The 14001-nt window shown below is 44.3% G+C and overlaps 1 protein-coding gene across 1 annotated transcript in view; it reads left to right on the top strand.

Moving 5' to 3' along the window:
* The window catches only part of PRKN (parkin RBR E3 ubiquitin protein ligase), a 1179505-nt gene that overhangs the window by 1007761 nt on the left and 157743 nt on the right, over positions 1-14001 (top strand). The window contains exon 9 of the mRNA XM_058656181.1: positions 7950-8099. Within this exon, the coding sequence (XP_058512164.1) occupies positions 7950-8099 (150 nt within the window). The remainder of the gene's footprint in view (positions 1-7949; positions 8100-14001) is intronic.

Consider the following 14001-nt stretch of genomic DNA (forward strand, 5'->3'; position numbering starts at 1 on the left):
GCCCATGGGTTGCTGACAAGCCAGGACTCACTTGCGCCAGTTCCCGGGATTGTCATGTTGTCCAGTATCCCTGTACTGCTAATTTCCTGCAGTTTTTCAAGCCTGGATTCCTTCCTGCTTTCTTCTCCAAGTGGAAGCATGCACGTTAAGCATCAGTGAGCATTGGCTCTTCCCCACCTGCAGGGATTGGCTGTTTCAATGGCTTTCTGATGGTAGGGGCTGGTGCCACACAGTCCTTCCTGGCCTGGACTTCAGGTGACCCCCTGCGTTCCCTCAATGGACTTAAATGCAGTCAGTGGCTGGCAAGAAATGGGAAGTTCACGACCCACATGGGCCTTGAACTTGTGACCCTAACTTCATTACAGTACAACATGCTGCCCAATAAAGTCTTCCATCTACCTGCAGGCCAACCAAATACAACATGGAATTCATTATACTCTCCCATGACTGATTATTTAGAGTCCGAAGATACTAGTTTATTGTAACTTCTATGAATTTTATACTATAAAATGAATATTTCCTACTCTTAAGAGACTCTTGTAAGAATGCACACATAAAGTCTGAATAATTTACTTCCCAAATAAATAAAATATAAAGCAAGCACACAGTCAAAATTTCACCTAGGCAGGGCTTGTTAATGGAATGCATTTTTCGCTGACATCTGAAGAAATGGAGGAACTTTGTGACTGGTTTTCTTAAATGCAGAGCAGTGTGCTTTGGTAATATTAACATCTGTTTTTGAGAATTTTTGCAGATAGCATACAATCGATGCTAAAGTATTTCAGCCGTGTTCTCTGGATTACCCATTTTATGAAAGCTTTTCTACAGACTTGCAAACCAGTTTTAATAATAAACACCATGAGTGGGAAAGTAAATATTAGCCTATTTACACATATACAGATACTTACTACATTTTAAAAATGAATTTGACCTAAGTGATTTTTTAGATACTTGCTGTTTCTGAGCTCAAAATCCACTTTGTAAACAGATTCTATATAGACCCAGTCCACATTACAAATGAATCAAGTTTCTCCCAGTGAGCTAACTTATAAAAATGCTTTCAAATATTGGTGATTGGGAAAAAAAACCCTTAGAAGTAATGCAAAATTTTTTGTTCCTTTTCACCAACAGGGGTGCAATTATTAATTACTTCACCATTATTATGCATATTTAAACATTTTTATTTTGTTATATATTTGTGAGACAGAGAGATAGACAAAAACCAGGAGTTTGCATCCCCTGGTTCACTTTCCAAATGGCTGCAACAGCAGGAGCTGCACCAGCTGTAACCAGGAGCCAAGAAGTCAGTGTGGCGCTCCAGAGGGATTTAGACATCACCTGCTGCCTCCCAGGATGCGAAGCCACAGGAAGCTGGAGTCAGAGTGGAGTCGGGACTCCAGCGTGGTCTGTTGGCGTCCCAACCTCTGTCTTCACTAGTGCACCAAACGATCCTCTCCATAGAGTCGCTCAATGCATTGGCATCTTTGCTTCAGTAAATGGCTTAAAAGAATCAACAGAAATGTAGGTCATAGCTTGAAAACAACTCAACAAGGATCCTTACTAATACTACAACTCCTTGACTAAATTATCACCACAGGATATTTAGCTTTCTGTAAATACTAGTGCAAGGTCGGTGCTAGGTCAAATGGTTTTGTTGTTGTTGTTGTTTGTTTTGTAAATGCCACAGGATTTAAGCAAGTTATTTGTAACATAGTTGCAATTACACAAATATGTTCAAGACCTTAATAATGTGAAGAAAATCCACATTCACTTCAGAAATAAGATTTTAAGTATCACTTCTCATAAAACAAAATTCTGTCAGCAGACACAGTGCCAATGTTTGTGTGCTGTTTAACCATCAGAAGCCACTAGGCAGCATGGTCAATATTTGCCTTCCCTGAGAAAATGAATTATATGCCCAAGTGTTCTTGAGTTCATCATGAATAGAATAAATATAGTAGTCATTTTTCATAAATTTTTCAGGAAATGAATGGAAAAAAGAACACAATGTTACCTGTTTCATCAGCACTGGAGACCGCTACTGACATAATCAGTGAGAATTTCTGAAGTGCTGTTGAACTTTATGCGCAGGTTCACTTCTTTCTAGCAGCTCCTGTCAGAGTAACAAAACTGCTTCACTGAATTGGAGAGGCATTCCATTGTCAAGAGAGGAAGTAGCTGGTTACTTAAGAGCAACATTTTAAGTGTGTGTGTGCGCGTGCGCGCACGCACTATTCTCCTTAATCATTCTCCTATGAATTCCCAATGCCACTAGCTATTTTCTTAGACTCACCCAATTAGCTGGCACTTAATAGAGTAAGAGTGCATTCCTTTCCCCAACTATCAGCAGGATATGCTGAAATCAGGGCAGGCCAGAGTGTAAACGCATGAGGGACGTGCACAAAGGGACTCAGGAGACAGGAGCCTTTTAGACCTGCTGGACTCACAGATCATAGCCAGCCTACAATCACCACCAAGGCAAAGCCCCACCTTGAGGAGAAATACTCTCAGGGTAGAGAAAGCGAAATTCCAGTTAAAGTAAGATGACACAGAGCCAGGAGACTGCAAAAAGTGAGCATGCATACTTTTTAGCTATTATTTTTAAACAACCAAAACCATTAGAGAAGGAAAATGTGAAACAATTGAAAACAATTACAAGTTCCACCTCCCTCTACAGCTTCGAAAGATCTAATTTCATGTAAAATTGAGCAACAAGAAAGAAATAGGTTAAACCATAATAGAAAAGAGGCAAAATTAAATTCCATACATACAAAGTTAGTTAAAAAGAGAAACAGGTTGAAGAACAGACGGTCATTCTTAGAACCATGCAAGAAGGTCCTGGATCAGACAAAAGTCAAACTAGATCTCGATAGCTCAAAATGAATTAGTAAGTTGTACAAATAAATGCAACAGATACTGTCTTACACAGAGAAATGGCGGAATATTAAAAAACATAAAAATGTTTAAAAATATTAAAAGAGATCCATAGATTTAAAAACTATTTAAAGAAAGTCTAATACACATCTACTAGAAATACTACAAGAAAACTGCCAAAGCAGCGAACAAGACTAAAAATTAAATCAGTTCAACTTTTCTATCATAGTATAAGTTTGCAAAAGAAAAAAACTGATTTCAAAACAAGCGGCACTAAGACACATTCAAGTAAAATTTCAAGATCCTAAAGAAAAATAATTCTTTCAGCAAAAGTATGACTATTTTTTAAAATACGCAAGGAAAAAAATGTCAGCCTAACATTTTATATCAGCTATCCTCATGATCAGGAATGAGGGTCCTAGATCTCCAACATGCAAGAACCCAGTGGTTGCCTTTTGTCAAAAATTCTGCAACTGTAGTGCATGCAAGGCAGGCTAGGGCAATGGAACTCTCAAACAATATTGCGAATCTGTGTTCTTAAGAACCATGTAGAAGACACAAACAGGTAAATGAAATATTGAGTAAACACTCCTGCTTTGTTCTCTGGACAGGCAAAGAGAAAAAAGATGACCAGACAGATCTTCCCTCCGCTGGTTTACTAACCAGATGTCTGCAACCACCAGGCTGGACCTGGCCAAAGCCAGCCTGGGTCTCCCCTGGAGCATCAGGGGCTCAGGCACTTGAGCCATAATCTGAGGCCTTCCAGGATGCACATCCACTGGGAGCTAGAACCAGGCGTGGACTCCAGGCTTTAACCCGAGCACTCTGATAGGCGATGTGGGTGTGCCACGCAGCAACTTAACCTCCGTGCCAATGCCTGCCCCGAGGAAGCACTTTATAGTTCTGAATTGACCATCCTTGAAAGAGTTGGAAAAAAATCTAGAAACAATGAATAACTTGGTACCATTGAACAGACCATCATTCAGTTAATGGTCTTCAAATATTTAAAAAATACTACTTCTTTAAAGGTGGGTAAGCACTGGTCTGGGGCACCAAAAAAAAAAAAAAATGGGTAAGATGAGCCTGACCAGTTTGCCATCACAGATAGCAAAGCAGCCCTCAAGCAGTAGTAGGCTCATGTGATGAAACGCTGAGAACGCAACTTGCAGGAGTTCCATAGGTCAGATGTAGGACCATTGGGCATCAGAAAAGAGAGTCATAGGGCCTGTGTTGTGGCATAGCATGCTAAGTCACTACCTGAGATGCCAGCACCCCAGAGCAGTGCTGACTCAAGTCTCTGATGGTGCGCTTCCCATCCAGCTCTCTGCTAGTGCACCTGGGAAAAAGCTGAGAACAGCCCACGTGCTCCAACTCCTGTATCTACGTGGGAGACCCAGATGGAGTTTCAGGCTCCTGGCTCCAGCCTGACCTAGCCCTGGTTATTGTACCCACTGGTCAGGTGAAGTAGCAGATGGGAAAACAGATCACTCTCTTTCTGTTTCTCCCTCTACAACTCTGCCTTCTGAACAAATAAATACATAGGGAAATTTGAAAAAGGAAAGTTGCTGGAGTGAATTCAAACACATCCAACATCTAATATGCATAAAGCTACGAGTCTGTAAATATTCTCTTTTTAAGAAGAATCAAGTGTTCTTTCCACACTTTCATATTGCAACAGTGACAATGGATAACACAGGAGTAGAAATATTCTGACCATAAATGAAGTAATGTTTCAATTAAACTCATCAGTTTTCAACTGCATGATGTTAACTTATTCTCTGAACAGTAATCTCTTAAAATGGAGATTAATGACACATCTGTGAGTGGTATGATGGACAGACAGGGAGAGAGCAAGGAAGCAGGGGAAGGACCTAAGGAAACTTGGGGATAAACTCAGAATTCCCAGGACACAGAGCATGGACAAGTGCTGTCAGCTGCATCCCAGAAATGCTCTCAGCAAAACCCCGCCTGGGAGACCTCGTGGATTCCACACTGTGGTTCTTCCATCAAACGGATCGCAAGAGAAGAAGGGAGGAGAGTGGAGAGCCACGGATTAAAAGACACATTTTTGACACAGGTTAATGAACAACGCTGTTCAGGAATGAGCCATAATAAAAACTGTGACTAGCAAAGGGAGCACAGTCCTGGTGGTCTCCTTCAGGAAGGAGTCAGGGCATCACAGCTGGGACCAACACACCCCAGAGGGCAGCTGGCACCCCTGCCAAACCACTGCCCCTTGACCTGGGCAGTACTGAGAAGGCCGTCACCCTGTGATTTATTATCTGCATCTGTGAGTCCTTTGAGGTCTGTGTGATGTCACAGGAAAGGGGCTTCTTTGCAGTGGAGTTGTTTGAACAAACTGGAACAAAAGCAAAATTGCAGTGGTGCTAAGCCTGGAGGGTGCCTTGCTTGCCTGTGTGAGCGCAGCCTCACTCCGGAGTGCTTGCAGCTAGGTCAGCAGAGAGCGACAAGGGCTCTACTGACCAGTTGCCCTTTAAATGCATGACTGCTGGCCTCCAGGGGTTGGCATCGCTGCCTGGCAGGAACACTCACTCCTTCCTCCATCCCTCTTCCTCCATTACTCCATCATCTCCAACACTTCTGCACACCTGCCCCCTCCCTTCACCCTGTCCTGACACTCGGCTGCCCGAGGATGGAGTCTTCCTCGGCATCCAAGGCAGAGGTTCTGTCCTGTGGATCCCAGGCCACCCTCTCCTTTCTCTGTCCCTGTGCTTTCTGCCCTTTCCCAGCCCTTCCCCGAGCACACTAATGGACCGTTCTCTATCTTCAGCATACACTACCCTGGATCCACCCAGACTATCTACTTCCTGTTGGCTTTCAGGACACACACAGCCTGCTCATTTTCCACCTGCTCCTCAGCCAGCTGGGTGGGTTACTCCTCATCATCCTTACGGAGGTGACATCATCTCAACCAGCCTCATGGCTGCTGAGAGAACAGGGTCAGAAGGCCTCATCAGGCTTACAGGAGTTAATGAGCTAACCTAGTGCCAAGTTTAACCTGGTCAATATCTTCAAGCATGCAGGACATCAGGACATCAGGAGGCACAGGTAAAACACGGAGAAGCCTCAGGTCCCTAGCATGGCTCTTCAGACCCTCTTATGGCATACTAGAGTATGACCTGGGCACATTTTAAGTGCAACGTCCCTAAGAGAAACAGAGAGTCATAACCAGTGTATTGCCTGTCAATTATGCAAGGATAGACTGTCTTACCATCCATCACCTGATGCCCTGTAACTGCACGGCCATCTGGCACTTGCCTGAGGGCCTTACCCCATGCAGTCCCCAGATGTCCTTTGATGACCATGTGCTGTCTCAGTGTTCAGTACATAAGTTATCAAACTGAAACAGTGTGATAGAAACAATGTCCTTTCTCAGCTCCTTATGTACACCCCGCTTCTTTTTGTCAGCACACTGCTGTAGGCCTGACAAATGTGCCAATCAAGCTTTGCCGGGCCTTCCTGAGCTATATCTTGGGGTTTGAGGAGGTGGTGTAAAGTCACCCACATCTTGGCACCCCCAAGTTGAAGTAAGTCCAGGGTTGCATCAGAATAAATAGGAAAGGGCTAATAAGGCTGGAGTCCTTGTGGCCAGATGGGTGAGGAGAGGAAAGGTCTCCTGGCCCCCAAGCCCAGTGGAGGGAAGGAGAGGGCAGCAGATCCGACCAGTGCTACATGGGAGGATGAAGGGGCCATCCTGAAAGCAGCAGGATGGGGTCATAGCCCACCTGCACAGACACGCACCCTGGCTGCAGTGAACTCTGGTGGCGGCTGGGGTTTCTCCACTGAAATAGAGTCGGAGTGAAGGTTCCTCAAAAGAATTACAGGAACATGTTGTCTCTTACTGTTAGTTCCTATCTTCTTCCAGCCTAATATGCTTATTGATATGGTGTGGCACCAAGGGTTTTCATGAGGTGGAATATTGAAGATGTTTCCAGAAAGGATTATAAAACTTCATAGGACCTCAAATAGGTACAAATATACTGTTTTGTACGTCTGATAATGAGGTATTGCAAGAATTCATCACTTAATGCAGAGATGAACTCCTTAATATGAAATATAATTGCTTAAATGCAATAGAGGGTACGCTGTTAGAAAACATTGAGGAGGCCCGGCGGCATGGCCTAGCGGCTAAAGTCCTCACCTTGAACGCCCCGGGATCCCATATGGGCACCAGTTCTAATCCCGGCAGCTTCACTTCCCATCCAGCTCCCTGCTTGTGGCCTGGGAAAGCAGTGGAGGACGGCCCAATGCATTGGGACACGGCACACGCATGGGAGACCCGGAAGAGGTTCCTGGCTCCTGGCATCGGATCGGCGCGCACCTGCCCGTTGCGGCTCACTTGGGGAGTGAAACATTGGATGGAAGATCTTCCTCTCTGTCTCTCCTCCTCTCTGTATATCTCGCTTTCCAATAACAACAAAATCTTTAAAAAAAAAAAAAAATTGAGGACCAGCATTGTGGTGCAACTGGTTAAGCTGCTGCCTGCAGTGAACATTCTTATGAGCACCAATTGGAGTTCCAGCTGCTCTGCTTCAGATCTAGCTTCCTGCCAGCGCACTGGGAGGGAAACAGAAGATGACCCAAATACTTGGTTGCTGATACCCATATAGGAAACCCAGATAGAATTCCTGGCTTAAATTGTCACACTCATATGAGAGCTAGGGTGTGGCGGGGAGTGGAGGGTGGAGGAAAGTTTATATCAGTCTGCCTTTCAAATCAATCTTTTTTAAAAATCAACTTCTAAAAGTCTAACCTCTGAAGCTAAAACAGCAGAGTAAACCCCCACTTCTGCATCTTGCCCACTTGAGTTGGCAAGACTACTCATCGGCCACACCTTGTGCTGTTCCAGGCCTCCCTACACACCCATTTCACACGGAAAGGGATCCAGCCCTCCCTACACACCCATTTCACACAGAAATGGATCCAGCCCTCCCTACACACCCATTTCACACGGAAAGGGATCCAGCCCTCCCTACACACCATTTTACACACGGAAATGGATCTCATGTGTTTGCGTGCGTGTTCCTTTTCTGAAACTCACCTTGCCTTTGCAGTACCAGCGGTACCAGCAGTACGGTGCGGAGGAATGTGTGCTGCAAATGGGCGGCGTGCTGTGCCCCAGCCCAGGCTGTGGAGCGGGGCTGCTGCCCGAGCCAGGCCAGAGGAAGGTCACCTGCGAGGGAGGCAGTGGCCTGGGCTGTGGGGTGAGTACTGTCTGTACCCACTGGGTGCTGACTTCTACCGTATTTTCCCAGATCTGCAAATGGGCTAGGATTATATTTTTATTATTTTCATTTTCCCATTGCATCCTCATCTTTGAAGTTGATGTATGAGGAAATAATGTTTAAGATTCTTAAAACTACGAAAATGCCTTTGAGAAGGTTTTCTGTTTAAACTGCTTATGAAAATATGTATGATGTGCACCACTTACATGTACAGGTCTGAGCCAGACTTGTAAGTTCTTCTTCCCTGCTTGGCCGAGCCAAAGGACAAATGTCTTCATCCCTCACAGTTGCCTTCAAGTAGATGGAGGTGAAGGAGCTAGGAAACTCCCTGTCAGTGATATCTTTGTGTCAGCTTGCCTAATTATTTCAAGAAGTAAAACAAAGATTTATATGGGAAACTCGCACAGTTATTGGGTCATAAAATCATTCGAAACAGAGATGAGTAGAACTGATGTGCCTGTTAGGGAAGCCAGTAAGAAACACAGAAAAGGTTTGTTCTGAGAGATCCACATACGTGACCCAGGGAGCATCTGCAGTGAAACCATGGCTGCAGGCTGACTCTGATGCAGGGAGAGCGGGAGAGGCGTAACTCACACACACAGAGGCCTGCTGAGCTGCAAGTTAGAATGGCAAATGCATAATAGCCCCAGTGTGAAATTCCCTGCAGTCAAGAAAAAGAAGGCAGTATACATGTTTAAAAAATGCTGCCGCCTTTTGAAGGGGAACCTTTCTTTTAACATTGCAGCTTCCGGGGGAGCTGTGTGGAAGAGGGGGCGCTGGGTGACAGAGGTGTCCCCAGGCTTCTCTCTTGGCTGAGCACTGGACCACCTGGGCATGTGTTGGCATCAGCCGTCCCTTAGCCTGCCTCCCTATGTGCCGGGTTGTGCAGTTCACAAAACTCGGGATGGAGCCACAGTGCAGGGGAAGCCTTGGAAAGCAGCAAACAATGAGATGCCCGTTTACCTCACAGGGAAGAAAAGGTCTCTGGATTTCCGAAGTGTGACTGCCTTAGGAGGAAAGCTCACAGGCTGCTGCCTATCCTCAGGCAGAGGAAATGGCGCCGCACTCCAGGGCCTCAGTCATCACTGCTTACTGTGTCAGGCGCACTGATTGTGCGCGGCCGAGCAGGCAGCCATCTTTCCTGGGTGAGAATGCCAGAGGAGGGCTCCTTTCAAATTAGCTCCCGTCGTTTTTAATGAATGGGGAAGCTGTGTGTCTGCTTGCTGATTGCCGCCTGCCATCCGGTCTCTGAAGCTGGATCGGAAGATTCTGTTTGCAGTGGTGGGGGGTTTCTTTAGCCCATCTTCTGCGTCAGGTGTCCTACCTTGTTTTAAGCTTCTCTGTAACTTTAGCTTTGAATGTCTTTGTCTTCGATTTTTTAAGCAAAATACACCATTGCAAGTAGCACGTGTGTTTTAAGATTGGAAATAGTGGAAAACTGCTTTAGGAACACGTTGATTTGCTTCTGTGTCTTTGGAGGCACATTGCTTGAAGTGAAAGAACTGTGTTCAGCGTGTCCCTTTGATCTCTGGAAATTTGAGGTGTGTGTTTTGACTCTGTTTTGGTATGTTTCTGCTTTGGGGTGGCTCTGGTTCGTCGGTTTGTGTATTTACCATCTAGTGTCACATAACAAAATCCCCCAATTTTGAGAGTTTGCTGAACAAGGGTTTCTGAGAGTCAGAAATCTCCGGGTGGCCCCAGGTTCCTGCTAAGGTCACGGTAAAGCAGGCAACAGGAAGGGCTTGTCCAGGCCTGGTCTACCTACTCCAAGCAAAATCAGTCTCTGGCCCTAGATGTCACTCCCCAGTAGTAGGTCTCTCAGACTATGGTTTATAGGCTTCTCCAAAGAAACATGTGCATCCACCTGTGTTAATTCCTCAACTGTCAGCAGATTGAAAGTGCAATGCCTACCATGTGGCTACGTGAAATGTACTTGATATTATTGAGAGGATCTGATTGTACACAAAGGTTGAAAACCAAATCCCCGGTCATTCATGGAATTTAGAAAGTAAGTCTCAGGTGACCTTGCACTATACCCAGAGCCACCTGTTTTCCAAGCTGAAACAGACTCCAACCAACTCTGTAATAGTTCCGACCTCCTGGTTGTCCCATCCACCACACTGTGCCCAAGTGGCCCTCTGGTTGTCCATGGCTGCTGTTGCCGTGGGCTCCACCTAAACAAACAGTTGTCAATGTTTTCATTGACTCAGCTCTCTTGTGCAACTGTCTGGTAATGACCCCTGGAAAATCAGGTTCCCTGACACTTGGCTCCATGCTGTCTCTAAGCCTGCCTGTTCCCCATTATCAACATGAATTGGCTAACGAAGAGAAGTATTTCCATTTAATTACAACATCAGTCCAATTAGCAAAGGCTTGGCCGATATGTGATGGCTACCACAAATGTGTGGCCATGCTGTAGGATTATTTGGAAAAAATATCATTTGCCCACTGTTCGAGATGTTACCACTTATTCATGCCTATATATTCTTAAGTCGCTGTTACTCTTGCCCTGAGTAAATTCATATACTTGGGGCTCAACTGTCACTAACAGACTGAAGAAATAAGTTAATGACTGTTGGTAATATATACAAAATATAAGTAAACTATCACATTCATTTTCCAACATTAACCATAATTTATCCCCAATATTAGAATTGTTTTCTTTGCTAAGTAGAATATGTCTCTTCCAGACATAAGAGGATTTAAGCTCATTCACATATTTGTGCAATGCTCACATGTCTTGATGGCATACATAGTACATAATTAAATAATGTTGCATTTAAGGTCTACACAAAATCAGTTACGAACTGGCACTAGTGTAAGAATTTCAGTTTTAGTATCCTGCCAAATGCTGCTTACATAACTGAGTAAAGAGTTCTGTGCAGTCTGACATATAAAATGTCTTGGGAACATCAAGATTTTAGCTTTAACTCAATACAAAATATTTGTAAATTAATTGAACTCAACAGGGACTGTATTTGGGGATCAGACCACCTGACCTCATCCTCCACTAATCCTTAATATTTTTGATTACTCATAATCAAATTAAAATTAATATGAATTGACTCCCTGAGATTAGGCATTCTTCTTTTGTCTGCCCTTATTGCTAATCATCAAAACTATCTCAGTAACTTTTATGATTTCAGGACAAAATGTGGATGTGTTTAATCCTGGAAACCAGCAAAAGCTAGAGAACAATTGCATGCTGAGTGACATGGGGTGAATGCCGAAAGCAACGGCAAGCAACTCCTGCAAGTTCTCTAGAAACAAAACATTTTTATCTTAATTGGTGTTGTCTTTAGAACATGGTATGTCTGGGAGACAATTTCTTAACACTTGAAGTTGGATAAAGAGTTCTGTCTTTTAATTAGGACAGCAATTCACAAAAGCTGCATCAAACAAGCAAAAAAGGCAGCTCAAGTGAAGAGATCAGAAATCATATCACTAACATACATAAAAGAAAGGAGATCACATTGATTAACTCATCTAACAGCCACTGCCCCATGACCAGGTGGCCTCCTGCTGCCCAGAGGAAGGTGTGTTTGACAGAATGCTGGGACCTCCGCTGCAGGGACCCCTGCCTGGCCTTCTTAAGTTGCCTCTCTTGCGTCATTTTCCTTAAGGAAGATCTCAGAAACTGTAATATTTAAAAGATGCCATCAAACCTGAATCTTACGTATGTTTTGTAAAGCAATCTGTGCATCTTTGTTGAAAATATAAACTTTGAAATGGTGTTAACATTGTTGAAGCTTTTAGTGGAGAGTCCGAGCCTCACTTTCAGCTCTGTGTAGCAAAGGGATTGTTAAAGACAAGGACGGTAACTTTATCTTTACACAAAGATCTTACAAGTTACTGTTACAAGCCTAACCTCACCAAGTGACCCTTTATGTCAAGATGTGGGACTCAGAAAACAAGGTGAAAGGTAACACTTAATAATAAAGGGATTCAAGAAAAGGGTTAACTTTCCCTGCTCTTAGAGATGCTAGCTTTTTTCCTGTAAAAATTCGTAACTTATATTTATCAAAATATGTGGGCAACTACACTGAGTCTCTCCTTTGAGAAACTACACTTAGTTTCTCCTTTGGCCTGGGAATTATGCCACAATGTCCTCAAGGAGCCTCTGAGAAGCACCCGTGTTCTAATGACTAAACGTAGGTGCGTGAGCATGGGTCACGGCGCTGTTGGCAGGCCTCACTTGCCTGGGTACCTGAGTGCTCCAGCAACAGAAACAAAAGCCAGATATTTTTCATTTTTCATTTTTTAAAATAGAAACACAGAGAACCCATCCACGGGTTCACTCCGTAAATGTCCCTTCCTTCCTCCTCGCAAAACTCAGTCCAGGTTTCCCATGTGGATGACAAAGACCCAAGCACTTGAACCACCTGCTGCCTCCCAGATTCTGTCTTATCAATAGGGAATCCAGCCCAGGCACTCTAGTATGGGATGCAGGCTTCCCAAGCAGCAACATCTTAACCACTGTGACAGGTGCCCAACATAGAATTCTATCTTGTTGACACTTTAAAAAAAAAAAAGATTTATTTGTTTTTATTGTAAAGTTGGACATACAGATAGGAGGAGAGAGAGGAAGACCTTCTGTCCGATGATTCACTCCTCAAGTGACTGCAACTGCCAGAGATGAGCCCATCCAAAGCCAGGAGCCAGGAACCTCTTCCAGGTCTCCCATGCAGGTGCAGGGTCCCAAGGCTTTGGGCCGTCCTCGACTGCTTTCCCCAGGCCACAAGCAAGGAGCTGGATGGGAAGCAGGGCTGTCGGGATTAGAACCAGTGCCCACATGGATTCCCTGCGCATTCAAGACAAAGACTTTAGCCTCATCATTCATATATATATATATATATATATATATATATATATATATATATATATATATATGCTTTTTATCAGAAAGCATTTTTAAAGGAAATTAAATTTCACAAAAAATTTAAATGAAAGTATTCCATGATTTTTGACACATGTCCAAAGCTCTAAAAAATTGGCTCGTTTGCAGATTGGAAATGAGTCTTGCTAGACTTGCCGCCTGCAAGACAGCTTGAAGTGCGAAGATGGAAAACTTTTGGGGGTTGATTACTGTAATTAAAGAAACCATTCATGAAGGATGAAGGTCACAACAAGTTCTGTCTCCCCTTGATCTGGAAAGCATGTATCCACCAACATGTGTTCCTGGAAAGCGCTGTGCGGTTCCAAGTGCGGGCTTTCCAGTACCATATAGGCCACTGGCCACCCCATTTGCAATTTGTTTTTACTGAAATAAAGGAAAGCATGAGATAATTACGAAAGAGCTCTGTCTCTGTATGATCTGTTGGGGAATACGCAGAGCAGGAATCCCACTGCGATCTAGTTTCAGGGAATACGAGTAAGCGCCGGGTTAATGGGAGGAGACGGAAGTGAGGCAGCAGCATTTCCTCTGGTCAGTAGAGCAAGTCCCACCCCGATGTGAGTGCCTGTGGGACAGCTTGGGCGCACACCACAGCCGCTGCCACCTCAGCAGCAGCAGCAGACCCATGGTGTCTTCGAGAGCTCATACAAGGATGATTTTCTAAACTCTGTATTGTGTTTGTATGGAGTGGCTTTTGAGAGCACATTTTGACTGCAATGTCTTCTTTTTATCATTATCTCATGAAGCTGCTATTAGTCTATGCTCTAGAGCTGGAGGGCAGTTAGAGGAGATAAGGTGGAATTTCATAATGCATGGTTTGTAACTCATTTTCAAATGGTCCTGGAGAACAAACATGGAGGGTTTTGCAACTTCATGACCTCAGTGCAGGTGCTGTAGAAGCAACGTCAGCATGTTCATGAGAGCCCTGCCAATGGGTCCTGCCCAGCGGGGGTTGGCCCAGCAGGCCCCTCTCACCAGGCGGCTGGT

Source organism: Ochotona princeps, chromosome 1 (assembly GCF_030435755.1).
Source record: "Ochotona princeps isolate mOchPri1 chromosome 1, mOchPri1.hap1, whole genome shotgun sequence".
Taxonomy (NCBI): domain Eukaryota; kingdom Metazoa; phylum Chordata; class Mammalia; order Lagomorpha; family Ochotonidae; genus Ochotona; species Ochotona princeps.